At 37.5% G+C, this 27,732-nt stretch overlaps 1 protein-coding gene across 1 annotated transcript in view; it reads right to left on the bottom strand.

Annotated features, from left to right (window-relative positions):
• The window catches only part of sema4gb (sema domain, immunoglobulin domain (Ig), transmembrane domain (TM) and short cytoplasmic domain, (semaphorin) 4Gb), a 70,709-nt gene extending 43,091 nt beyond the window's left edge, over positions 1-27,618 (bottom strand). The window contains exons 1-2 of the mRNA XM_023291131.3: positions 27,505-27,618; positions 19,552-19,816 (exon numbers count right to left, since the gene is read on the bottom strand). Coding sequence (XP_023146899.2) covers positions 19,552-19,696 — 145 coding nt within the window. The 5' untranslated portion in view covers positions 19,697-19,816; positions 27,505-27,618. The remainder of the gene's footprint in view (positions 1-19,551; positions 19,817-27,504) is intronic.
• Between the last annotated feature and the right edge of the window lie 114 nt (positions 27,619-27,732).

Genomic DNA, 27,732 nt, shown 5'->3' with positions numbered 1-27,732 from the left:
TTTTTTATATGAAACTTTTCAGGGAAACTTTTAAGGAATTATTGTAATTTTCTTCCTGAAGGTTTTGCAAATTTTCAGAAATTTGTAGAATTTTTTTGCTGAATTTTTGGATTTTTTTTTCAGACAAGGAAACAATATTTTTTGGTGCCTGTAAATGAGGACAACAGGAGAGTTAGAATGACTGAACTTCATGTTTATGCAAGACAAAGAAAGCAAACAGGGATTCTTTAAGGCTCACCTCGGCCATCCCAACGACAGCACCGCTAGAGCTTCTACTGCTCTTATTCGCAGTGATGATAATGAGGATGACAGAGAGTCTCCCAGCGTGTCTGATTGTGCATAATACAACACGATGAAAACTGTTTAGCAATTTCCCAACATCACATGGAAGGCGTTTTCATGCCCACATGACTGTCTGCTTGCCTCAGCGTCACATGGACACGCTGGGTGATGACAGCACCTATCGACTCCCCGCAAGACCACAGCCTGAGTCAGACCTCAGTCTCTCTGCAGCCGCCCACTTCCCTTCCTGCCAGCCTTTTTCTGAGCGTTTCTATCACTGACAGCTAGACAACCGCAGGGACCCTCTCTCCAGTCAATAATTAGGTTATTATCATACTGGCTCTGTCGTGGCCGTAGTATTTATTATATGCATGACGGCTTGACAGAATGGCACTGCACATATGCTTCACAAAAGTTTCCATTTTTTAAAAGCAGCAGCATTTAAAAAACAGGTCATTTTAACTTCAAAACATTAATTTTGAAGCGTTAGAGCAGAGGTGTAAAACTCATTCTAGTTCAGGTTCCACATTCAGTCCAATTTGATCTAAGTGGGCCGGACCATTAAAATCACAGCATTATAACTTATCAGTAACGACAACTCCAAATTTTTCCTTTTAGTGCAAAAAATAATATTCTGAAAGTATTCACATTTAAGGAATTGTCTTTTTATCAAACATTATGTACAACCTGAAATTTCTGGAGAAAAATAAATTAAATTTCAACAACATTCAGCCTCAGTTTATCATTTCCACATTATAACTTCCAGATCAGAGAGTGTCTACAAAGGAACACAACATTTAGTCACAGGTATCTGGAACTGAACGATGTAGTATTTTACTTTAAAAAAGACAAAAAACAACAAACACAAGACAAAATATTACAAAAATAAGACACAAAGCAACAAAAGTGAGACACAAAATGATAAAAAAAAATGAGACAAATGACACAAACAAGACAGAATATGACAAAAGCGAAAAACAAAATGATACACAAAACAATGAATTAAGCAGAACACAAAATTACAAAAGTAAGACAAAAAACTCAAGTGAGACAAAAAGGAAACAAAATGACAAGAATGAGAAAACAACGTCAGACAAAAAAAGACAAAAAACAAGACAAAATATTACAAAAATGAGACACAAAAAGACAAAAGTGAGAAACAAAATGACAAAAAATGAGACAAACAACATGAAACGAAACAAAAAACAGACAAAAAACTAAAACAAGTTACAAAGTAACAAAAAAACAACAAAAACAAGACAAATATTCCAAAAATGAGACACAAAATGATAAAAGTGAGAAACAAAATGACAAAAAATGAGGTACACACGAGACAAAAAAAATTACACAAAAGCGAGAAACAAAACGATACACAAAACAATGAATAAAAAAAAACACAAAATTCCAAAAGACAAAAAACTCAAGTGAGACAAAAAGGAAACACAAAATGAAAAAGACAAGAAACAAAACGACAAGTCAGACAAAAAAAGACAAACAACAAAAGCATGACAAAATATTACAAAAATGAGACAGAAAATGACAAAAAAAAAACAATGAACAATCTAGAATTTTACTTTATGGTCAAAACAACTTGTAATGGTCTAGAAATTATTTTATTATTTCTACAGTTAATGTCTTCTCTGGAATTTTTACACTTTGAGGGCTGGATTGGACCCTCTGGAGGACTGCTTTTGGGCTGCCGGCCGCATGTTGGACACCCCTGCGTTAGAGTGAATACTGTGAGCTGTTCCAGCATTAGTAAAGATGAGGAGGCCAGTATAAATCTATTTTATACATGTTTTTGAACTCCAACGTTAGTATTAGCAAGTTCTAAAGGAGATGCACTAATTAAATAAATGGAAGCACATTGAGAAAGCTCCTCTGCAGCTTCATTAGCTTGAATAAATCCATCCGTATTTATCTGCATAAAGCCGCTGCATTAATACATAGAGGAAACAAAATGTCTTCTTGTACCCAAGCTGAAAGGTGAAACATCTGCGAGTGTACCAGACTGTTTCTAATGGTTCAACAAAAAGAAAACAAAGGCTGCGAGAAACCGAAAGGATTTCAGGGGACTTAACATAAAAGCAGCGAGTCGAGGCTGTTCCTTTCTTTGTTTATCCGCCGCGTAAACAAGTCAAAAGTTTGGCCAGATTATCCCAACCTTTCTGTTTGGAGGTAAAATCGAAAGCGAGTGCAACGGAGTGTCAGAAATAATCCGTCTCTGAGGAGGAAACCTGAGACGGTGAGCAGAGAGGGTTAAAGTTGAACCAGTTGGCAAAATATGATGGACGTTTGGAAGACGAGTGTTGAAAGTTACTGAAAACTTATTAAAACTTTATAAGATTCATGCATCAGTTTGTGCACAGCCTCCAATAGTTGAAATTATGGCACAAATACACTGAAATATTAATAAATATTTAAATGCAACAGAAAGTAATACAACAGAAGAGATTTCATCACTGATCTCTCAGATATTTAGACTGTTAGAGCTGGAAGAAGAATCCTTGCATGCATCAGTGTTGTCAAATACTTGAAGAATTTAATGTTAATATATAATAGACAGGAATTATGAAGCAGTTTATGATGTTTAATTTCATTCTATTCAGCCTTTCCGAATGAAAAATGTCACCATTAAACACACAATATGTGCTCTGTCAAAAGAAAAAAACCTTCAAAATCCCTCAAACCTTCAAAAATTCTCTCCAGTTCATTGAAAATAAAAAGTTGGAATGACAAATGTCATTCTGTTGAGACGACATCCAAACTTATTAGCTGCTCTGAGGTCGTGCAGTCATGATTTTCAATCAATTTATCCTGCAAGATGCCATAAATAAAATGCTGAAGATCAAAATCAGTTATGTTTCAGTTTGATATGCAGTTAAACTATAAAACAAAATAGAAATGGACAGATAAAAGACTGATTTAAAGTAGTCCTGGCCAATGTTCCCTCTAAGCTGCGTGCGTGTGCAATTGCGCACTGCTGACACAAATCTGCGCTGCGCACAAAAAAACCACTCCAACCTAAATTGAAAATAATTCTGTGCTATTTTTCAATGTGAGTGAGTGAGTGACCGGTGACTGGCTGCTGCAGCCAATGATGTGATTCACATACATATTTACCATAGACTGTATATAATGGTATTTACGCAGCTAATCAACGTCATAAGCAGACGTCTTTCTGTGCAGCCACCGTTGTTCTAGCTAGCAGAGCGGTGCGGCCTATGTGGAGTGAAGACACGCTAATGATGCTAAATGCTGCTTATGTTCACCCTTCATAGTAATGGCAAAATGAACGGGCAGTGGCACATTCCCTCACCAAGCCACAGTAAAAAAGAAATGCGATTCTTTTTAAGATGGAATGGCTGTTGGAGTTAGGGTTGCCACCCGTCCCTTAAAATACGGAATCGTCCTTTATTTGACAATTAATTGTTGCGTCCCATATTGATTCAATACGTCCCGTATTGAATCAATATGGGACACAAATTGTTCCGTATTTTCATAAATGTCCCATACACGTCTGTCACACACTCATCAAAACTGTATCATGAACAAAATAAAACACAGGAAATATTAAGGGCAGCCAATTTCATTTTCGTAGGACCTTTGTAGCGAGGAGCCGATGCGAGGTCCAGCGGATTGACCTCAGTCTTCTCTGTGTGTCCGGTCCTATGGTCCTATGGTCCTATGGTCCTGTCTCTGGTTGCCAGGTTACAGACGCTGCTGCTCCCGCGCATTTAAAAATGTCTACACCCGAAACTCCACCACGTTCAAAGAAGCAAAAACGTTTGCAAATGTACCGACGTGAGTGGGAAGAGTGGAACCCCTGGCAGTAGGTACAGGGCAAAGTATGTTTTCTGTTGCTCATGGACTGACTGAAGTAAGGCAGCATCAGGAGACCAACATGTAAGAAACATGAGAACAGAGAGAACCCAACCAGTAGGTCACAGTTTATCATCATCTAATCATCTCCTGAAGTCCATATGGTGAGAGACATCAGTATCTGGTTGTTAATTTACCAGAGGATGCTTATAATCATGCTGATGTGGTCTGTACTCTACAGTATTTTAGTGACTCAATAAATGCCTAACTTGTTTTTTTAAATGCTTTTTAGTTTTTAATAAACATTTAACAGCCTATATGTAATCAATAAATGGCCTTTGCCTATCTTAAGAAAAATTCACTCAGAACTCTGATATGTTAACAGTACTAAATAAATCAATAAATACATGCATCCACACAAAAATAAATTAATACATTAACTGTGTTAAGATAAGATTTAGATTTTAAAAAACAGTTGTTTATGTTTTTGCAGAATCCAGTATTGCTCACTGGTTGGTCATTACATTTTGTTAGTTTGATTTCACTGTTTAAAATGATGCCACCTCTTTTCAGACAGAACCTGTGATAATAAAACAATACAAAATTTTTAGTTCCGTGTTAATAAAGCACTTAAAGCTTTAAGTATGGCTGATGGCTTGTATTTTACTTGATGATCAAAATGACAAAAAAGACAAAAAACAACAAAAACAAGACAAAATATTACAAAAACGAAACACAAAACAACAAAAGCAAGAAACAAAATGACAAAAACATGAGACAAGCAACAAGTCAGACAAAAAAGACAACAATGAGACAAAATATTACAAAAATGAGACACAAAATGACAAAACAATGAACAATATGGTATTTTACTTTATGATCAAAACTACAAAAGTCAGACAAAAAAAGACAAACGAGAAAATATTAAAAATGAGACAAAAGGACAAAAACGAGAAACAAAATTGCAAGAAATGAGACGTGAAACAAAACAAGAAAGATACAAAAAAATTAGACAGTAAAGTTACAAGGGGCAAAAAATGGACAAACAACACAAATGAGACAAAAAAATAACACAGTGACAAAAACAATAAACAAAACAACGAATAAAGCAAAATACAAAATGACAAAAAAAAAGACAAAAAACACAAGCAACACAAAAACAAGACATAACGACAAAAGTCAGACAAAAAAATGAGACAAAAATCACAGGCGAGACAAAAAGACAAAATGACCAAAAATGAGAAACAAATGGCAAAAAAAGACAGAAAAACCCCAACAAAAACAAGACAAAATATTACAAAAATGAGAAACAAATGACAAAAGAACATTGAGCAATCTAGTATTTTACTTTATGATCAAAACATGATCTAGAAATTACTTTAAATGTACAGTTTTACTAATTTACAATCTGCAGTTAATGTCTTCTGTGGAATTTTTACACTTTGAGGGCCGGATTGGACCCTCTGGAGGGCTGCTTTTGGCCCGCGGGCCTCATGTTGGACACCCCTGCACTAAGCCATGCAGAGGAGGCGACGCTGAAACTCACACGAATGAAATGAAAACGCACCGACATTAACGACGCCCTGAAAACTCCCTGAGATCACAGGAAGAGTCATGCAAACACAATAGAGACCCGGGGCGGCATAAAGAGCCCGGCTCCACGTGAGTCATCCCAGAGTGGGCAAAAGCCTTGGTTTCTATCTTATAAAAATAGTGGTTGCATGATATAACAAGCAAACCGATGAGGAGGACTGCAGTGACACAACATGTCCTCGGGCCCCAGGCAGCGGAGGCACAGCGACCTTGGTCTGCTGCTGCCTCTCGATCTTCACCGACAAGCCGCCCAGATGTATAAAAGGGAAAACTAATTCTCTGTTTTCTTAGTCTGAAGCCAAAATCAATGGGCTGCAATTACAGCTGTGCTCCAAAAGCAATCTGTCAGCCACGTTTGAAGATTTAAGAAAATAAATTAGTCTCTTTTACCTGAGTGCACGCACGCGCGCACACACACACACACACACACACACACACACTGCAAAGTACAAGCACACAGTACAGAGATGTGGGGAAATACACAAACCACGTGTACCTCCAGAACAACAAGCACAAGGCCACGGGCACGGATAGAAACATGAAGCTTTTATTTTGAAAGAATGCTCTAATAGAATCACACAGGGCTGGGGCTTTTCTTCCAGTCATTTGGCGTTTTTAACCCTTAACCCTTGTGTCGTCCTGCGGGTCAAATTGACCCGTTTTAAAGTTTGAAATTGTGGGAAAAAAATCAGTTTTTTCAGTGAAACATCTGGTGTCCACACTTCAAAGTTTTACTGATATATATATGGAATCACTTTAGATATTTTTAAGATTTTTTTTGAAAGATTTTTACTCATTTTTTGAAAACATTTACAAGAATTTTCTTGCCAAATTTGGGGGATTTTTTAAATAAAACTTTTAACGGAAAATTTTAAGGAATTATTGGAATTTTCTTGCTGAAGTTTGAAAATGTGGGGAAAAAAATATATATTTTGACAGTGAAACTTCTGATGTCAACATCTTCAACATTTTTGGGAAATCTTTGAACATTTTTTGGTGGAAAAAAAGAAATGTTAAAAATGTTTCTTAGATGTAGACATCAGAAGTTTCACTGTCAAAATATTTTTTTCTTCACATTTTCAAACTTTAAAACGGGTCAATTTTGACCCGCAGGATGACACAAATGTTAAATATTAAATATATATATATAAACGTACTGATCAGTGCAGCTGTAAAGATGGATGCAACTAAAACCAAAATGTGACATTTCAACTCTTTTATATTTGCATAAGCACCGCAATGAATATTAAATTAGCAACAGACCGGCACAGATGTCGACCCACTGTTCCCTGAAACTGCATCCACACACACACACGCACACGCACGCACACGCACACGCACGCACGCACGCACGCACGCACGCACGCACGCACACACACACAGTACTTTGTGCTCTCCTGCAAAATCAATGAGGAAAGTCAACAGAGCGCTGAGGTGAGCCAGACGCCTCTTAGCCTGCTGGCTGCTTTCTATTTACTGTTGTCATCTTGTATACACGTGCGCGTTTGTGTGTCCGTTTGTGTGTCTGTTCATGTTCAGACTCCGTCGCTCGATGAGGGGAAGAGGTCACAGTGACGGTTCCTCAGAAACAGTTTTTACAGTAACTACGCTTCACGCTTGCCTCGTCTGCCTCCTAAAAACAGGAGTGAAGAGGTTTCTGTCAGCGGCTCAGAACATCCCAGGTTTGTGTGTGTTGTGTGTTGTGTTGTGTGTTTACCAGAATGAGTGTGTTTCAAGCGACACTGAGCCGTCACAGGTGGTGCAGCCAGAATGTGCGCCTCATGCTCAGACATTTTGGTAATCCCCATGCGGGGTCCAAGACGAGAGTAAATCCACTGTGTGTTTGTGCGTCTGGCTCAGAGTGTGTATCGTCCGGAGTGAATCACTGATCGGCGGACTCACAATGGAGCGCACGTGACGCACACGCACGTGCCCGCATATAGATTTGGTTACAAATGCTGGGAGGAAAGACTGACTTAACTTCTTCGGACAGTGTCACAACTGTCAGTAGTCGTCAAGTCGAACCGCAGCCTGAAGAGTCGATGAACGCAACTCGGAGTTACGTAAGCAATTATACACGTCGGTGCTCGTACGAGACAACAGGCAGAGCTGCAAAACAGGAAGTGTGGGGATGTGTCATCCGCTGAGTCCATTATTTTCGATGTGAGGACGTCCAGCAAGTACCGCAGACAAATGCAGAAGCTGTGTTCAAACTGGAATCCAGTACTGATAAACAAAACAACACAAAACAAGACAAAGGCAAAAAAACTAAAGATGAAACCAGGGATGTCATCTATACACCGCTTAATCCTCATTAGGGTGATGGGAGGCTGGAGTCTATCCCAGCTGACTTGGTTCGAAGGCAGGGGACACCTGGACAGGTAACAGTCTATCACAGGGCTACACATCTGAGAATGCATCCAGTGGGGCATCACAATAACATGAGGCATGATGTGTTAATTCCACCACAGGAGATATGTGATGTTACCTAGAATTAGTTAAATAGCCCACAGATGTCGATATCGGTTGATATCGGAATCGGAAATTAAGAGTTGGACAATATCAGCCTATCGGTTATCGGCAAAAAAGTCAATATCGGACATCCCTAATTTAAAGACATTGAACATTGTGCAATATGATGCAGCTTCAGTAAAAAGAATTTGGTTTGGTGGAACTTTCACAACAACTTTTATGTATTTTTTATGTATAAATTTTATATATTTACAAGGCAGGGGATAACTGAACCTTCTTCCTTAACAGTACGCACTTTAGTCTGTATGGTGGTGGTCAGGATTACTACACAGATGTGGAAATCAATCTTAATTCATTTAAAATAATATACTACATTGTTCAGTTCTAGGTGACTAAATGTTGTGTTCCTTTGTAGACATTCTGTGATCTGGAAGCTGTAATGTGGAAATGATAAACTGAGGCATAATAGTGTTGAAATTTCACCTGTTTTTCTTGAGAAATTTCATCTTGTTCATAATGTTTTGTAAAAATAGAGTTCATTAACCCTTTTTTTTTCTTAAGATCAATCAGATCAGATTAATTGAATTTTCAACCAAAAATCTCTTCACATGAAGAATCAACCTGTCATGCATCACACACTGAATGTCTGGGTTTTCCCTCTTCAGAGGGCATAAAGACTATTTAATCAGTGGACACCACTCGTTTTTAATAAATTGCACACATTAAAACTCTTTTCTTTACTAAAATAGAGGTTTATTATCACTATTATTGCTGCTAAAGGTTGTGCATAAGTGTAAACATTATTTGTTTAGCAAGAGATAGTACTTGTATATTCTAAGAAAGAACCAGAAATGTACAGAAAGTAGCTTGAAATGCATTTTTGAAGGGAAACAATAGTGTCCTGTATACTGTACAATGGAATGGAAAACTACAAAACTCAACTACAAAATTCTAGTCTTCTCACATCTTTTGAATCATTGCTTCCACCCACAAGGTGCAAAACCTACAACAATAATATGAATAAAATAAAATAATAGATGGAAAACAAAAATATGAGGAACATACTAAACTCTAAGTGGCTTATGTAGGACAGTAAAGGAAAAGTAATCGAATTTCAAGTTGAAAAAAGGTCATTTAGGGGTTTTTCGACGCTAATAAACAAAGTGGCCGGGTCATTTTTGACCCAAAGACAACACGAGGGTTAAATGTGAACATTTAAAATATGTTATTTGTAGGTTATTATGCTCTTATTTTACTGGTCCGACCCACTGCAGATCAAATTATGTTAGTTTATTATTCCAGCCTGACATTTCTTACTGAGAAGGGAATAGTGCGGTTGAGCTCCAACTAACTGGTAGTTGGTAACATTTCCATCCAGACATCATGACTTCCTGCCAACAGTGAAGCCGCGTCAACATCTGAGCAAAGATTTGCATCGATTTAAGACGTTTATTTCTGCACATGGACTCACATCAGCCTCTAAAGTTGTCTTACTGTCATGCTTTTTTGGCATTTTCCCTGTTCCAATGCTGCGATTGATGAGTTATTTCAAGCAAAAAACTAAATAATATCCATTTAGAGTACTGAATATGCTATATTTCCTCTGTGGTGGTGGAATATAACTGACTACATTTACTCAATTACAATAAGTAACTGCAAAATCGAGGTTCATGTATCTGACTTGAGTATTTCAGCTTCTTCGTTTCAACTTTATACTCCCACTTCACCACATTTCAAAGGCGAATATTGTACTTTTTACTGCACTACTTTTGTCTGGGAGCTTTAGTCTCTCTTACCCATCCTGTCCAGGGAAAACTGCATCTCTCCAGATTTTGGTAATTTTGCATGTTTGTGATCAACTGAAGGATTAAGTGTTCCTTTCTGGCTTTGTTGGCTAAACAATCAGTTTAAAACCCCTCTTGGATTAGCTGAAAATGCATCACCGCAAAGCTGGAACAAGCTTTTCTTCTTGAGTGTTTAGAGATAAATGGTTCTGAATGGGCAGTGACGCTGTAAATCTATGATGATCTTATAGAACATGATGCTTACACTACTAACGGTGTACAACATAATTAAAATGAGCTCAACCTAAAACAGTCAACAGCAATAAAAATACAACTTAAACATTAATGCAACTAGAATATTAATGTAAAAAGCACAGAGACCATTTAACTGCACAATAAGTACTTTTACTTTTGATATCTAAAGCATATTTAGCTCATAAAACTTACATTTTTTTTACTTAATTATGGCTTTAAATGCAGGAATTTTACTTTTAGTTGTGCATTTTCACACTTCTACCACTAATACACTGTTACCACATGCTAACGCCTGGAAAGCATGAGTACATCCATGTATATTCTGTGTAATAGTACTTCTAATGATATCTTGCCATGCATACACTGCTGTTAAAAAGTTAAGGTCTTCCAGACAATTCCATGTTCTCCATGAAAACTCCCACTTTTATCCATGTGCTAACATAACTGCACAAGGGTTTTCTAATCATCAATGAGCCTTTCAACACCATTAGCTAACACAATGTAGCATTAGAACACAGGAGTGATGGTTGCTGGAAATGTTCCTCTGTACCCCTATGGAGATATTCCATTAAAAATCAGTCGTTTCCAGCTACAATAGTCATTTATCACATTAACAATGTCTACACTGGAATTATCATTAATTTAATGCTATATTCATTTAAAAAAATGCTTTTCCTGTGACCCCAAACTTCTGAACTGCAGTTTTAGTTTTGTCTAGTGACATTCTGAAATACAAATCTTTGAGATTCTTGCCTTAACCCAAACATACGACCCAACATAAAAAGAAACAACACTTGGCATGTGAAGTGAAGAACACTGATCGTTTGAGTTCTGGCATTCGTGTGGATCTTACTTTGATACGTAACATCCTCCTAAACACTGATGCAGATCAAACACACTCCTTGATTGCAGCAGCCTCCTTTAGCAGGACAATGCAACCCAAAGCACCACAAAAACTACTCAGGAACAGCTCAAGGAACACAACAAAGAGTCCAAAGTGTCAAGTCAGAGCTGTTTTAGCAGCACAAGACGGAGCTACGCAATATTAGGCGGATGGTTTTAATGTTGTAGCTGTAGATGAGTGGAGGTTTAGTAAAGAAGAATGTGCACAAATCCAGCTGCAACTTCTCCTTCCAACACCTTCAAATGTCCTTGATACGCTGGATAATCCACAACGCTCGCCGTCGACAGCTTTTATCGGGGCCACTTCTTCATTAGGAGCTGGATCCAACGAGAACCGTTCACAGGTTTATGATTCACAGAACCCTCTCCATCTGGTGCGGTTCTGACACCAGATGGAGAGTGAACTGTGAAGTGCAGGAAAAAAGATGCATTGCTACTCCCGTTTAACCACGGCCACCTGTTAATTTGTGTTTTCTCTTCATATTCAGGTCAGCTGCATTCGAGATCAAGTCAAATTATCCTCAGGTCTGTCTGATTTGGACACACACTGTCAGAATGTGGATAGCTTTCCTGCTTATGTATGTCAAATCAGGAGCTCTAGCACAAATAAAATTCCATTCATTGTATTTATTACTGGCAATAAAAGCTCTCTTGGCATAAAAGGAGACGACTATTATAAAATTGGTTGAGTGAACCCTCTAAAAATGAATATTTATGCACAACAAAAGTGTTAGTTGATCCTAATACTAAAATCAACCTATTTTTCAGGAGCTTTGAGGAAAAACAGGAAGTTGCTCATGCATGCTCAGTTTTTCACGAGCAGAAATGTCAACCGCTGTCAGACTGTTTAGTGTTTATACGATATTAATGATGACACAAAAACCCTTCTCCAGCTTGCATCACAGCCAGAACCTTCATAGGAGTGTGTTCAAACCGGAGATGAAACACAGCCAAGACTTTCATCTCAGAGAAGACGCACAACCCCTACATGCGATATGCAAATAGTCACGGCGTTATTTCAAGTCTCTAGATCAGGGGTGTCAAACATGCGGTGCGCGGGCCAAAAGTGGCCCTACAGAGGGTCCAATCCGGCCCTCAAAGTGTAAAAATTACAGAGAAGACATTAACTGCAGATTGTAAATTAGTAAAACTATACATTTAAAATAATTTCTAGACCATGACAAGTTGTTTTGATCAGAAAGTAAAATACTAGATTGTTCATTGTTCCTTTGTTGTTTTGTGTCTCATTTTTGTAATATTTAGTCTTGTTTTTGTTGTTTTTCGTCTTTCTTCGTCTGACTTTTGTCATTTAGTTTGTCGTTTTGTGGTTCCTTTTTGTGTCGCTTGTGTTGATTATCTATTTTTTGGTAATTTTGCTTCTCGCTTTGGTCATTTTTTGTCTCATATGTGTAATTTTTTTGTTTCATTTTTGTCATTTTTCTATTTTTTTGTCGCTTTGTTTGTTTCTGCCATTTTCTGTCTCATTTTTGAAATATTTTGTCTTTTATTTTTATTTTTTAGTCTTTTTTTGTCTGACTTTTGTCGTTTAGTTTCTCATTTTTGTCGTTTTGTGGTTTCTTTTTGTCTCACTTGTGTTAGTCTATTTTTTGTCATTTTGTTTCTTTTGTCATTTTGTGTCTCATGTTTGTAATATTTTGTCTTGTTTTTGTTGCTTTTTGTCTTTTTTTGTCTGACTTGTCATTTTGTTTCTCGTTTTTGTCATTTTGTGTTTCCGTTTTCTCTCGCTTGACTTTTTTGTCTGACTTTTGTAATTTAGTGTTTTGCTTTATTTATTGCTTTGTTGATCGTTTTGTTTTTTTCTCGCTTTTGTCATATTTTCATCTTGTTTGTGTCATTTGTGTATTTTTTTTGTCTCTTGTGTCGTTTGTCCATTTTTTGTCACTTTTTTGTCTAATTTTTTGTCATTTTGTTTCTTGCTTTTGTCATTTTGTGTCTCATTTTTGTTGTTTTGTGTTTCATTTTTGTGATATTTTGTTGTGTTCGTTGTTTTTTGTCTTTTTAAAAGTAAAATACTAGATCGTTCAGTTCCAGATGCCTGCGACTGAATGTTGTGTGTCTTTGTAGACATTCTATGATCTGGAAGTTGTAATGTGTAAAAGATAAAATGAGGCGTAATGTTGTTGAAATTGAATTTATTTTTCTTCAGAAATTTCAGGTTGTAGAAAATGTTTGGTAAAAAGATAACTCCTTAAATGAGCTTAAAACAAATGGAAAAATGTGGAGTTGTGGTTATTTATAGGTTATTATGCTCTGATTTTACTGGTCCGGCCCAGTTGAGATCAAATTGGGCTGAATGTGGAACCTGAACTATGATGAGTTTGAGACCCCTGACCTAGATACTTTTGGTGAATCACCAATAAGATGCTGTTAGGGGGAATCACACACCGGTGCTTTCACAGGAGAACATGATCAAACAACTGAGGAAGTGTCAGTAGATTTTAAGAGTCCAAAGCATGAAATGTCACCACAGACAGGAAGGAAAAAACCAAAACGGTGCCAATGTGGTGTAACAACACCGGCTGAGACGGAGATTAAACGCCTTCAGTTGGAGCCTCGGCCAAGCTGGTAATGTGGGTAAATCATCGGTGTTCAATATGTTCAATAAGGAGCAGATGCAGCTACTCAGGCTGTTTGCTAAGACAGTAATAGACTTTCCTGGACAGTAAATTGGTGATCATCAGCGGCCTGTCTGCTCAGTGCTGTAATTACCATAGTGGAAGTAGAAAACACTTCATCTACAAAAAAAGCACTGAGCTGGCAGGTTTTACGGCCACCACGGCGATAAATCTGCTAACCACGAGGAGTCCCGCTACCACGACCTCCTTTTACCATCTCAGCGTGTCATAGACGGCAACAGACAACTTACAGTGCATCAATATTTCACAACCGCATTACTTCAGGTCTGGTGGCGAGACGCAGGAAAAAGCCAAAGCAGGCGAGTTCAGAACACAGCCAAGCATCAATCTCACCTCTGGGGGAGGAAAAAAGCCAACGAGTCTCAGAAACACACAAACACAGTCTAAATTCAGTCGACAAATTTGGCTGTAACACCTACATACATAATTGGATTTCTGAAATTGTATATTTTCAGGCTTCTTTTCATACGGAAAAAGACCCTACACATTTACTTAAACTCATTACTGTGACATATTCCTGATAAATAAGCAATATTTTGGTCTGTTGTCATGAAAATAACTATCTGCCCACATGTACACAGGCAGCTACGTAAGAAAACTAGTTACAAAAGCTGATCCGGTCTGTGTTTAAGTCTGTGTTAGACTTGGAGGCAAAAAGGTTGAAATAATTCATGTAAAATTGGACTGCAGTCAGGAAAGCTTGTGCTGTTTTTCCCCTGGTACAGCCAGAGTTGTGTTTCCTGAATCTCTGGGTTAGCGGGTAAAAGGTTAGTTCATAGACACAACGGACACAATATTGAGGTTAAGGCCCAGATTGAAAAATATGATTGTATCTGTGCTGCTTCCAATGAATATTTGACAACTTGGGCACAACAGAACAAAACACCTAGATATTGTGTTCTGTCTGTTTTCAAGTTTATATGTTGAAATAGTTGCTTATTTACACACTATAATAAAGAAACTATGAAAATGTGGTAGCAAGGGTGTCAGAAAAATACATTAAAAAACTGCAGAAAGCTGTAACATTCAAACTTGTTAGAAACTCTGAAGAAAAATAGCAAACATATGTAAAATAATGTTACTCATTGCTGGTTTAAATACAGTAAAAACAGTGCAAAGACCAAGTTACCATTCACAAAAAAAAACTGTAAATGTGGATGATATTTACAATTTTGAGCTATTTTTCTTACAGTTAACATGTACATGAATACTTTTTTTAAAATTTGATTTTACTAGCATTCATTTGAAATTTACCAAAACAGGGGAATTCTGTAGAATGGTCTGACTGCACCTCATTATCATACAGGGGGGTGGAAATTGCTTATCTGTGTTTATATTCCTTTTAACCAAACACAATCGTCTTGGGCAGTGCTAAGCCCAGGATTTAGCAACGGTGCCCCTTTAAAATGTTTTTTTGGGGGATTGAAATGGCTGAGTTATTACAAAAAAAAAAACCCACAGCAAATTGAGAATAAACAAAAACAAAACCAGCGAGGTCGCCTTATTACACGATGAAAAATTTTGACAAACTGGCCATTTTTAGTGTGCTGCGTGGAAGTTGTTGTAGTTGTCTTTTCGTTATGAAGGGGATTTTGAAAAACTGTGGGCCAGACTAGTCCAGTATTCTCTCCTTTTAGCTCTGCTTTGGTCTCCACCAGGTCCTTAGATAAATATCTGGCTCTCGAGCTCCTAAGGTACTTTACCTTAGGTACTACAATACTACCTGGTTCCAGGTACTATGTCCTAATGGAAAACCTCACAAACCCAGTAGAATCGAGCCGAGTCGAGCTGAGTAGGTGCTAATGGAAAAAGCACCATATGTTTTCCAGCTTGTATGTCTGCTATGTTTGCTGAGCAGGTAGAGTACAACAGATTTATCAACATCTCTGTACGGAACAGCTGCAGCTCACAATAACACTGATAAAAGTGATGAGATTGAACCAAAACAATAAAAACAGCAGGAGCCCAAACCAGGAAGACATAAAAAAAAAGCTCCACAGAGCTGAGAGAAAGTGCAGAGTTGCAGGTGATAATTCTTGAGTTTGTCAGTATAAGCTGCCAGTTCCACATTATATTTAATCATTTACTTTATAGTTAATAAGAAAAAAGAGATTAGTGCAGCTCTCAGTGATAAATGCCACACTTTCAGAATCTCTTATTGGATAGAAACATTTATCATTGTGTCTTTCTTTTATTTGGCTTCCTTCCAGGATTGCATAAAATCATCTAGTGTGATTTTCTTTCTTATAAATCTGCAGCGTGTCCTTGTACTCCCACTCATGCAGACCGTCAGTAAAGCATACTGTAAATTAATGAGCGCCCCCTCACCCCGGCTCAGAAACGCAACATAAGTCCTCCCACAGAGTCTCCCATAGGTGGTGACACCCACGGATCTTCGTTATGAGAAGGAACTCGCCTCTTCCTGTCCTCCCTGCTGACATGAATGTCCTCTGAGGGGGTGGGATGCAGATTCTACACGACACCAGAATGAATGCATGCCCAAACAGCACACGTTGGCATGAGAGTGACGGAACGCATGCTGACACACGTGCACAGCCGGCACTCTCACATGCCTCCTCTGACAATAAGAAAGTAGGTCAAGGACGACTTTCCACGAGGGCAAAGGGAGAAATAAAATCTGCGATGAAAGACTGGCTCTGGCTGCAGCTCAGAGAGAAATGCATGATTTAAAATCCAAGTCAGAGCCAATCGAGTGTGCCCTTTTCATTTGTTTGATAAATAACCAGCTGATATCAGTAATTGGTGCAGGGCTGGCTATGGTAAAACTACATTCATTATTTGTGCAGTTCTTTGCTCTGCCATAAATACTTTCTGCTCAATATTTCTCTACGGCTCCACAAATCAGCGCATTGTGAGGCAAAACTTGGACCTTGAAGGAGGATTTCCTCCCTCTCCAGCAGAAAGCAAACAACATAATCACGCTCTGAAAGCAGCAAATGCTCTCTAAATCAGGGGTGTCAAACATGCGGCCCGCGGGCCAAAAGTGGTCCTCCAGAGGGTCCAATCCGGCCCTCAAAGTGTAAAAATTACAGAGAAGACATTAACTGCAGATTGTAAATTAGTAAAATATAAATTTTAAATAATTCCTAGACAAATTGTTTTGATCATAAAGTAAAATACTAGATTGTTCATTGTTCTTTTGTTGTTTTGTGTCTCATTTATGTAAAATTTTGTCGTTTTTTTTGTCTGATTTTTATTGTTTGTCTCACATTTTTGTCCTTTTTGTGTTACCTTTTTGTCTCGCTTGTGCTTTTTGTCATTTTGTGTTTTGGTTTATTCATTGTTTTGTTTCTTGCTTGCTTGTCGTTTGTCTCATTTTTTTGTAATTTTGTTTCTTGTTTTTGTTGTTGTGTGTCTCATTTTTGTAGTATTTTGTCTTGTTTTTGTTTTTTGTCTGACTTTTGTAGTTTGTCTCATGTTTTTGTCGCTTTGTTTCTCGTTTGTCTGTTTGTGTTTCCTTTTTGTCTCGTTTGTGTTTTTCGTCTTATTTTTTCATTTTGTGTTTTGCTTTATTCGTTGTTTTTGTATATCATTTTTGTCGTTTTGTATTTTTTTGTCTCGCTTGTGTTGTTAGTCTATTTTTTGTTGTTTTGTTTCTCGCTTTTGTCATTTTTTTGGTCTAATTTTTGTTGTCAATTTTTTTGTCACTTTGTAACTTTTTTGTCTCTTTTTTGTTTTGTTTCCTGTCGTTTCTTGTTTTGTCATTTTGTCTCATTTTTCAAATACTTTGTTTTGTTTTTGTTGTTTTTTTGTATGACTTTTGCCGTTTTGATCATAAAGTAAAATCCTATACCGTTCAGTTCCAGATGCATGTGACTAAATGTTTTGTTCCTTTGCAGATTAACTGTGATCTGGAAGTTGTAATGTGTAAACGATAAACTGAGGCATAATATTGCTGAAATTTCAGGAGGTTCATAATGTTTTGTAAAAAGATAATGCTTTAAATGTGAACATTTTTGCACTAAAACAAAGGGAAAATGTGGAGTTGTGGTTATTATGCTGTGATTTTACTGGTCCGGCTCACTTCAGATCATGTTGGACTGAATGTGGAACCTGAACTAAGATGAGTTTGACTCCCCTAGAAAGCTCTAGAAAGCGTCCCCTCCTCTGTTAAAGCCTCATCTCTGAGCGATTGTGATTCTCAACGTGTCCAAAATATCACTGCAACACTCTCAACAGCCCTTTGCGATACTGCACCGGAGAGCTCCCTGTTCACTCCACCCGTCCGCTAATAATACTCGTCCTCGGAGGACTGGAGGGAGGGAAAAGAGGGGTGGAGTGAGGTAAGAGCACCGGCATCCGGTCCTGACGGTGTCGGAGTTCCCTCCTGGCTGCAGCTGCATCGTCGCCTCTGCCGCAGTGATGGGAAAAGGTGAGGAAGAGCTGCTTCTCAGGATGTGTGTAAATACTCACTCTGTGGAGAAAACACTCCTACTCAGCAGTATTTTCTGCACGGACACTAATCAGGTCCACTCGCTTTTATGGAGGCCTCTTGTCTGTTGTTTCATTAGAAGTGTTTGCTGAGCCGTGTGATCTAGGACAGGGCATGGGAGAGGCGATTAATAACTCGGGAGCATGAAGGAGCTGTCTTCACGGCCAACTTCGAAAACTGTGCCACTTCTTTGGGCGGGGGGAGGGCGGAGGAAGCAGCAAATAAGGACAGCGAGGTGAGGTGTTGGTGGATGCATCTAGAACAGGGGTTTTCACAAATTTGACACTGTAAACTTCCCTCTGGACGTATTCCAGAAGAATACAACGCACATCCACTTCCCGTATTAAATTCACTGGGCTTTGTCGCTTCTTTGTCTTATTTCTCTTCAGGCGATAATCGTGTTTTGCATCTGCTGTTGCCATAACGCTTTGAGGGGTGAAAACAGCGAATCTAACGCCGCCGTTTATTCATTAAGTTTCACTCTAGGCTGCAACGTGAGCGCTGTGTTTTAAGGCAGGATGGGTTCACATTTTAGTAAATTGGTTCTATTTAAAGTATTCCTGCGGATGTATAATCATCACTGAGTTGATTTGACACTTGAAAAAACACAATGCGATGATTCTCAGTTTCATTCTGATGCATTTTGTTAGGATTTCTTACTGGTGTGTGTTCATAGTAGACATAGGACAGGGGAGCAAAACTCATTTGTCGTTTGTCTCATGTTTTTGCTGTTTTGTTTCTTGTTTTTCTCATTTTGTGTTTCCTTTTTGTCTCGCTTGTATCTTTTGTCTTATTTTTGTCTTTTGCTTTGCTTTATTTGTTGTTTTGTGCATTATTTTTGTCATTTTGTGTTTTTTTGTCTAGCTTGTGTTGTTAATCTACTTTTTTGTCATTTTGTTTCTTGCTTTTGTCATTTTTTGCCTTGTTTGTGTCATTTGTATAATTTTTTTGTCTCATTTTTGTCGTTTGTCCATTTTTTGTCGCTTTGTAACTTTTTTGTCTAATTTTTTCTCTTTTTTGTTGTTTTGTGTCGTGTATCTCATATTTCGTCCTTTTTTTCTTGTTTTTGTTGTTTTGTGTCTTTTGTAATATTTTGTCTTGCTTTTGGTGGGATTTTTTTTGTCTTTTTTTGCCTGACTGTCATTTTGATCATGAAGTAAAATACTATGTCCAGATACCTGGGATTAAAATGTGGAGTTGTGGTTATTTATCGGTTGTTATGCTGTGATTTTACTGGTCACTGGAGATCAAACTGGGCTGAATGTGGAACCTGAACTAAAGCCAGTTTGACACCCCTGGTTTAAACCCTCTACTCACGTTTACCCCTCACCTTTGGAGAAGACAGTCGTCCTCGGAGTGACGTCCAGGTCCAGGGACGGGCTGAAGGGAAAAGCCCACAGCTGAGACAGTCTGTTGAGGAGCATCAGGAGCAGCAGCAGGACCAGGAAGGGCTGGACGGATCTCTGGTCTCCCATGTTTTAACACCCAGATCCGGGTCCTCGCTCGCCCTCGATTGGTTGAAAAAGTCTAACTGTAAACTGTGTGTTTTCGGATGCAGTCTCTTTGATTGTCCTCCAGCTGAGAACACACTCAGTCTGTGCAGAGAAAGAGAAAACAGAGTGCATAACTAAAAGAGAAATGATCCAGCATACTGAACTAGATGCCGCTGCACTGAGGTGGAACTGATCTCAGAACAAAAAGAACATTTTTTGTTCTGACCTGAGGGGACAGAATGTAATATACTCATTTTAATGTTCAAAATCTCCAAACCTTTAAATGAGAAAAAGTTTTATAAGAAAAATATACTTAATTTGCCAGAACAAGGTTAGTTAATGCAACCTCATTACGTAGAAAAACTGTGTTTGTCTATAGTTTATCAGTCCAGGACAAGATTAAACTGTTTAGAGGATCTAAAACTCGGGGTTGGACTTCCTCCAGTGGGTCACAACATAAATGTCACTTCTTTGGTGGAGAGCCAAAACGATAGCAATGCATTTTAAAAAGAAATTTATAATCTTAACAGTTAGTGTAGACCTTAAATTACTGTAGTGCAGTGAAGGGTGCAGTGTTTCCCTTGAAATTTTGTAAAATAGAAGTAAAAAGTAACAGGAAAAGTACCTCAAAATTGCAATTAAGTGTCGTGCTTGAGTGCACTTAGTGACTGTTGTTACTGATTATTAACCCTCGTGTCGTCCTGTGGGACAAAACTGACCCGTTTTAAAGTTTGAAAAAGGGGAGAAAAATATATATTTTCACAGTGAAACTTCTAATGTCCACATTTTCAACATTTTTGGGAATTTTTTTGAACATTTTTGAACAAAAAATGTTCAAAGATTTCCCAAGAATGTTGAGAATGTGGACATCAGAAATTTCACTGTGAAATTGTTTTTTTTCCCACATTTTCAAACTTTAAAACGGGTCAATTTTGACCCGCAGGACGACACGAGGGTTAAATAGATGCCGTGTTTGACCTTTCCTTCCTCCTCGACTCAATGCAGAGAAACTTCCCTGCTGATGTGCTCCACCGCTCTCTGATTAAAGCCAGTTAGTCAAAGACAACGGCTGAGGTGCCGTTACATAAAAGCACCATTTAAAAAGTTTTGCGATAAGTGATGCACCCCTGCGCTGCGATGCTGCAACCCCATCTCTTAATTAGCTTGTGTGCACACTGGAGCAGCATGATGGATAATCTAGAGATTAGGCCTCGTGCCATCAGCACAATCTCCGCCTGGCTGCCCGGTGGCCGGCTCTGTCGCTGATCAAAGGGTCAGCGCTGTGAATCCCGCTCTGGAGAATTCACGGCTAAATCTCCACGGCTGCTGCTGCTAATCACTCGCAGTGACGATCCACAATGGGGCTCATGACCTCTCTGTTAGCAGTTTGGGTGCTAAGCTCTGAAACTATCCTGTGAAATGACAAAGCAGGAGAAGAAATGAGGAGGAGGTAGAAGAACGGAGCAGGGAGTGAAGACCAAAAGATGTTCGACTCAGGTGAGGAGTCCTGCAGGCAACTGGGCATTTTCATATTTATATACTGCAGATTTACCAGGCTATGCATCAGTATGATCATTACAAAAGAAGAAATACAGAAATACACTTGTAAGTGGAGTGATAACAAACAGATGAAAAGACTAAGATTTGCTTGAAGCCTCCAGAAAAACCCAGTAAGTGAACTCTAAGTTAAGATTTACTGCTTCCACACTTGCATTTAAAAAACAACTGCCTTCATTGTTGGTCAGTGTTTGGTTTTTGCTTGAGGCAGCTGGATTCTCATGAGATTCATGAGATTACGTGACGATCCATCCGGCCAGGCTTCAAGCTAAGCACTTGTGGCTCAACCACAGTGGTCCAGACAAGTTAGCATCTGATGAGGAACTACTGCTAGCTGACAGCTGGACTTCGTAGGAGACACTTGGTTCTCTGGAGCAGAATGTTAGCGAGCTCTTGCTACGTCTAAATAATTTTAATGAACTTTTTTTTTTGACAAAACTGGAGCCACAAACAAACATCTCAAAGGAATTCTGTCTATGGATCAACCGACATGTTTGTCACTGTTGTTTTAGGGCCGATACCAGTGCCAATTATCGGTAATCTGGAAAGGCCAATACCTGATATTTGGCACCAATATACATTAAATTTAATGTTTTAACAGCATGTGACAGCAGAGAACCTGTCATTCATAACTAGGCTTCTTTATTAGTAAGGGTTACACTGGAAAAAATGTCCCTCTCAAAACAAGAAAAAAAACTTATTTCAAGGAACTTCTACCTTGAAATAAGTGAAAAATCTGCCAATAGAACAAGTGAAAAATGTCTTGGTCAGATTTCTTGAAATAAGATATTTAGAATATTGAGATCTTAAAATTAGCTGGGAAAACTTATTTTAAGCTCTATTTTACTAGGATTGTCAAGCTTAAGTGTCTTAAAATAAGCCAGACATGCTTAAAAAAAAAAAAAAGCGGTTTTTCACTCAAAAATCGATTTTTGCTTTATGTAACCTCCTAATTTGAGATGTATTGAACTTATTTTTGATTTTTCTTGTAAAATACAACTCAGAACAAGATAATTTCAAGATTGTTTGACTTAACAAGATATTTAAGATATGTTGTATTAACCCTCCTGTTGTCCTCATTTACAGGCACCAAAAAATATTGTTTTAATATTGTTTAAAAAAAACTTCACAGTGAAACATTCCACATTTTCAACATTTTTGGGAAATCTTTGAGCATTTTTTGGTGGAAAAAAAGAAATGTTAAAAATGTTCTTAAAGAAAATATTAATCCAGTGAATTTTGTTTTATTTTGGTTGATTTTTATGTGAATGTTCTTAAGAAAATATTATAAATTTTACTGATATACATGGAATCACTTTAGATATTTTTAGGATTTTTTGGAAGATTTTTATTCATTTTTGGAAAATATTTACAAAAATTTTCTTGCCAAATTTGGGACTTTAAAAAAAAATACTTTTAAGGGAAACTTTTAAGGAATTATTGGAATTTTCTTCCTGAAGGTTTTACAAATATTCAGAAATTTAGGGAATTTTTTTGCTGAATTTTAGATTTTTTTCAGACAAGGAAACAATATTTTTTGGTGCCTGTAAATGAGGACAACAGGAGGGTTAAAACATTGTCAGACTCACACTGATCCTTAAAAAAAGAAGCCAAAACAATGCAGTAGAACCAGATAGAATCTCTTTTTCATTCCACATTTTCCTCCTCAGTCAAACTCTGACACCTTCATTACCCACAATGTAAACGGCTGATAAAACCCTGAGCTGCTAGTGATGAGAATCGGGCTACGGAGGTCACTGCTTCATAAATCCACACCTCCATATTTATTGCATTTTTCCAACTTGTACTCGTCAGACTCAACCAGCCGTGAAAACCGTTCCACACATGCATTAGTGCTCCACCAAGTCCTGTAGACAGACTTTGATGTGCAGAATCAGAGCGGTTTCCCTCTGACACTGATGGAACAGCAGCGAGTCTTGTTTGATGAGTGCTCCTGTGAAAAACTGAGACAAAACAGAGCAAGTCAGACGAATTACTGCCGAGAATCCGCCTCTTTCTCGTGTGTTTGTCATCTGCAGCAAACACGCCATTGTCTCAACACATCTGCATTGTCTCTGTCCACCAAAGCGTTGACAGCATCATGTTGTGAAAAGCACCAGAACTCCAGGAGGGGAAGGTAAACACATCCGCCTTCGCGGCGTCACAAACAATGCATCATGAATGATAAGGACACGAGAGGAGTTGACCAAAAACAGCAGGCAGCGACCAAATTTCCTCCTGCTTATTGATCCATAGAGCTAAAAAACATGTGGCGGGACATTTTAACTGCTGCTACGGTTGGTTTCTGCCATTTGATGCTCGTCAAACATCCTTAAATGAACTCGTTACTCGTCTCCGGAAAGGTTTTGCAAAGCATGATGCAACTGTTTTCCTGTCAGAACAATTTGTAAGATGAGGATTCTGACATTTCTGCAGAAAGACCAATAAAACAGGTGAGCTATTCTCACATTTCCTTTCAATTTTTACCTACTTGAAATGCAAAACACACTCTTACTTTTGTTTACTACTGTGCTTTCACTGGGGTTATGCATTATGTACAATATGCCATACTAGACTGTGATGTTTCTCAATTTTTCTTATATTAATTCTAAACCGCTGAGATTTGGCCCACAGCTGGACCATAAATGAGATTACTCGCACAACAAAGGAAGAATGAGTGGGTTCCTGCTGTGGGCCACATTCACTGGGATATAAATATAAATAATCTGCATCTGTTTACTCTGAAAAGACAAACTATGAGCTATAGAAGAGCTCAGCTGGGGTCACGCCATCCCACTCACACATAAGAACAAGTAATGACTTCTTCAGGCTCTAATGGCTCAATATAAAGTGAGTTTAAATGCTCTAAAAGCCTTTTCTTCTGAGCTACTTTTCAAATCATCCTCTACTTCCTGTAATGTTTCATGACAGACACTGAAACCTATGATGAAGCATCACCATTTCTAGGTCAGAACTCTCAAAAAGTCCATTTTATGGCACATTAGCAAATTAACTTTGTCTTTCAACTCTTACAGTATATTAACTCCACTGAGAGCCTCTGCTGAAATGATGTTTTGGTGATTAAGAAGGATGATAAATGTCCAAAATGTAGGTTTTTTAATGAATTCTACAGCATGTATACAGTATATGCAGTGCAGCATTTTGTTATTTGATGTGTAAATAAAGCTGCTTGGCAACTTTCAACCTACTAATTATGAAAACTTTCTAAAATTCATTGTAAACATTGGACTTCTCTCTGTATTTAATGTCCTCTAGCCATCTGAATGAGAAAGTTTGAAGAGATGAGATGCTTCAGACACTGGTACCACTTTCTATAAGGTGTAACGGAAGGGTTTTAAATGGTAAATAAATGACTTAATAACTAATATTGCTTCATAAAGCAGAAGTTATGAGTGTAGTTTGTCTTTAGTTAATAATAACATTTGCAGTTGTAGACTTGACTGTTCCATTTATTAAAGTTACACTGACATTTATGCAACCATTTCAGCTTCATCACAAACTTTTCCTGATGTTCAGTTAGCAAACTTATTGATTACTTTAACCCTCCTGTTGTCCTGTGGGTCAAAATTTTGAGCCATTTAAGATGGTCATAAAGGTCATGTCTGCTTTAGCTCCTAGCAATCACAGAATGACACAGAGGAAAGATGACAAAGTCCACTAACTAGCCAGCTAAACACTCCTGTTTCTGATGTTTTTTTATTGTCTAATTTTTCGGTATCATAGTTCTGACCTTTGGACTGATTCAGAACGTCGACTCATCTGACGGTAGCTAACGTTACGCTAGCTGACATCCCTGCTGCTACTTCATTAAAAATGACTAAACATATTTTGAATAAAGATAAATGCATTACTCCATCCATGAACATGATTCCTCCCCGAGGCAGATCTGACAAAATTTCAGAGGTTGAAAACAACAACTCCCATGATCCCTCACTGCTTCATAACATCATCCGACTATTGAGACACCTCTAGCAGCAGAAATTACAAACTGTCCATTTAATTCACTCTATGCTTAAAGTGAGACATCCTTTTTGAGACAAATTAACTCTAAAATTAAGAAATTACACCAGAGCCCTGTAAAACATGCAGATTTATGTAGATTAAAGTGTCCAAAAGTATAAAAATCTGTTAAAATTGACCCTACCTGAACCCACCATAATAATAAAATTACTGATATACATACATAGATCTACACCAATGAAACCTGCAACTTATTAATGTTTTGTACTTTAACTGATCTATGCAGTTTTACTAAAAGACTTAATAACCTTCGATAAAGTCGCTACTTTTAAAGAAAGACTGCATAAGTGGCACTCTGCCTTAAGCTGCAATTAACAATCATTTCCACTATCGATTAATCTCTCGATTAATTTCCCAATTAATCATTTAGTTGTTTGGTCTATAAAACGTCAGAAAATAGTAGTTATAAAATCCAAGCCTTGTTTTGTCCACAACCCAAAGATGTTCAATTTAGTGTCACATTTAAGAAGCTGGAATCAGAGAATTTTGACTATTTTTCTTTGAAAAAATTACTCAGACTGATTAATCACCTATTAATACAGTTAGATAGACAATTAATGTAATAGTTGACAACTAATTGATTTATTATTTAATGCTGCTGCTCCACAAAGCTTATTTATTTAATATTTACTTGAAATAATGCTTTTATTCAAGTAAGTTTGGCCTGAAGGATTGATATTTGTAATAGAATATAAAGTATTTGCACTTTTGCTCAAAATCTCCACAAATGTAACCTGACAGACAAACTTATTAAGGACTTATTGATCTACAAAGCTTCACTAGAAGACTTAATCAATAAAATCAAAAATTGAAAAGCCTTTAACCCTGTAAGACCCAAATATACAAAAAAATGACCAAAACAAAACAATAAAATAAAAAACAAAAAAGCCTAACTATATATATATATATATATATATATATATATATATAAAATGAGCAAAATTCTGTATATAGAAAACCATTTGCAAAAAATCAGCAAAAAATAAACCCAAAAATTAATTATATACATATATAAACCCAAATATAGAAAAAAAATTGCAAATAAAATAAAATAAACCAAAAAAATATATTGTATATATATATGCTTAATTTTTGCTCATTTTATATATATATATATATATATATATATATATATATATATATATATATATATATATATATATATATATATAAAATAGAAACTAACATTTCAATAAATAATGTATTTTTGCAACAGTGGGTTTTACAGGGTTAAACAGTTATTAGCTACATGGCTCTAGAACTGCAGCTACTGATTAATTTCACTGTCTCTTATTTTCCCGATTAATCAGTCTGGTTGATAAAATATTAGAGAATTGTAAAATCCAAGATGAACTCCTCAGATGTTTTGTTTTGTCCACAGCCCAAAGATGTTCAATTTACTGTCACAGAGGAGTAAAAAAAAAAAACCCGAAAAATAGGAAAAAAGAAAGAAAATGTTCACATTTACGAAGCTGAAATCAAAGAATTTTGACTTTTTTTCTTTAAAAAAACTCAAATTGATTCACCAACAATTAATAAAGTTAGACAATTATTGTAATAGCAACTACTTGATTAATGGATTAATTAAATTATTGATTCATATTAATAAATAAAATATAAATTTTTGCTTGCAGTAAGACTTGGAATGTGTGCTTTTTCTGTAAGTCTGGAATTAAGGATTTAATAGGATATAGAGTATCTCTGCTTACACTGAAGATCTCCATCAGTTCAACCTGGCAGCCAGACTTAAGGGTGAGTGTAGTAGTTGACAACTAATTGATTCATCGATTAATGTTGCGGCTCCACGCTGCTTATCTACCTTTAATGATCTCGTTCCGGGGGGGAAAAATCTATTTATTACTACGAAAAAGGTCAGAAAAAGCTTTTAAAAGGTTAAAAACCAACCGCTAAACAAGAGACAGAGACATGTAAGAAGGTTTTGAACGTAGCCTTTGACTAAACTCAGGAAATGAGTGATTTCCAGACTATAAATTCACAGCTGCATCTAACTTTCTCCAGTATTTTGTGGTCCTCCACCCTGAGCACCTGTCCGACCCGGACTGCAGCAGAGCTCCACCAGTCACCTTCACCTGAGTGTTTCCACCAATGCTCGGGAGGAATAAAAGTAGAAGACGCTGCTCGGAGACTCGGAGATGCACGAAACGTAAAAACCAGAGCAGAAAGTCTCTCACCTGCTGTGTTTCTGCGCAGCTTTTCCTCTTTAAATCCTCTCAGCCGTCCTTTCAGCAGCAAACAGAGAGCTGCTCTGCTTTTTCTGCTGCTGCTGCTGCTGCTGCTGCTGCTGCAGTTAGCCCAGACTGAAACACAACCCAGCCTCCACACACACACTCACACACACTCACACACACTCACACACACTCACACACACTCACACGCCGATTTCAAATATCGCGATCATT

The sequence above is a fragment of the Amphiprion ocellaris genome, chromosome 18 (assembly GCF_022539595.1).
Source record: "Amphiprion ocellaris isolate individual 3 ecotype Okinawa chromosome 18, ASM2253959v1, whole genome shotgun sequence".
NCBI classification, from domain to species: domain Eukaryota; kingdom Metazoa; phylum Chordata; class Actinopteri; family Pomacentridae; genus Amphiprion; species Amphiprion ocellaris.
This window is presented reverse-complemented; position numbering and strand designations above follow the sequence as displayed.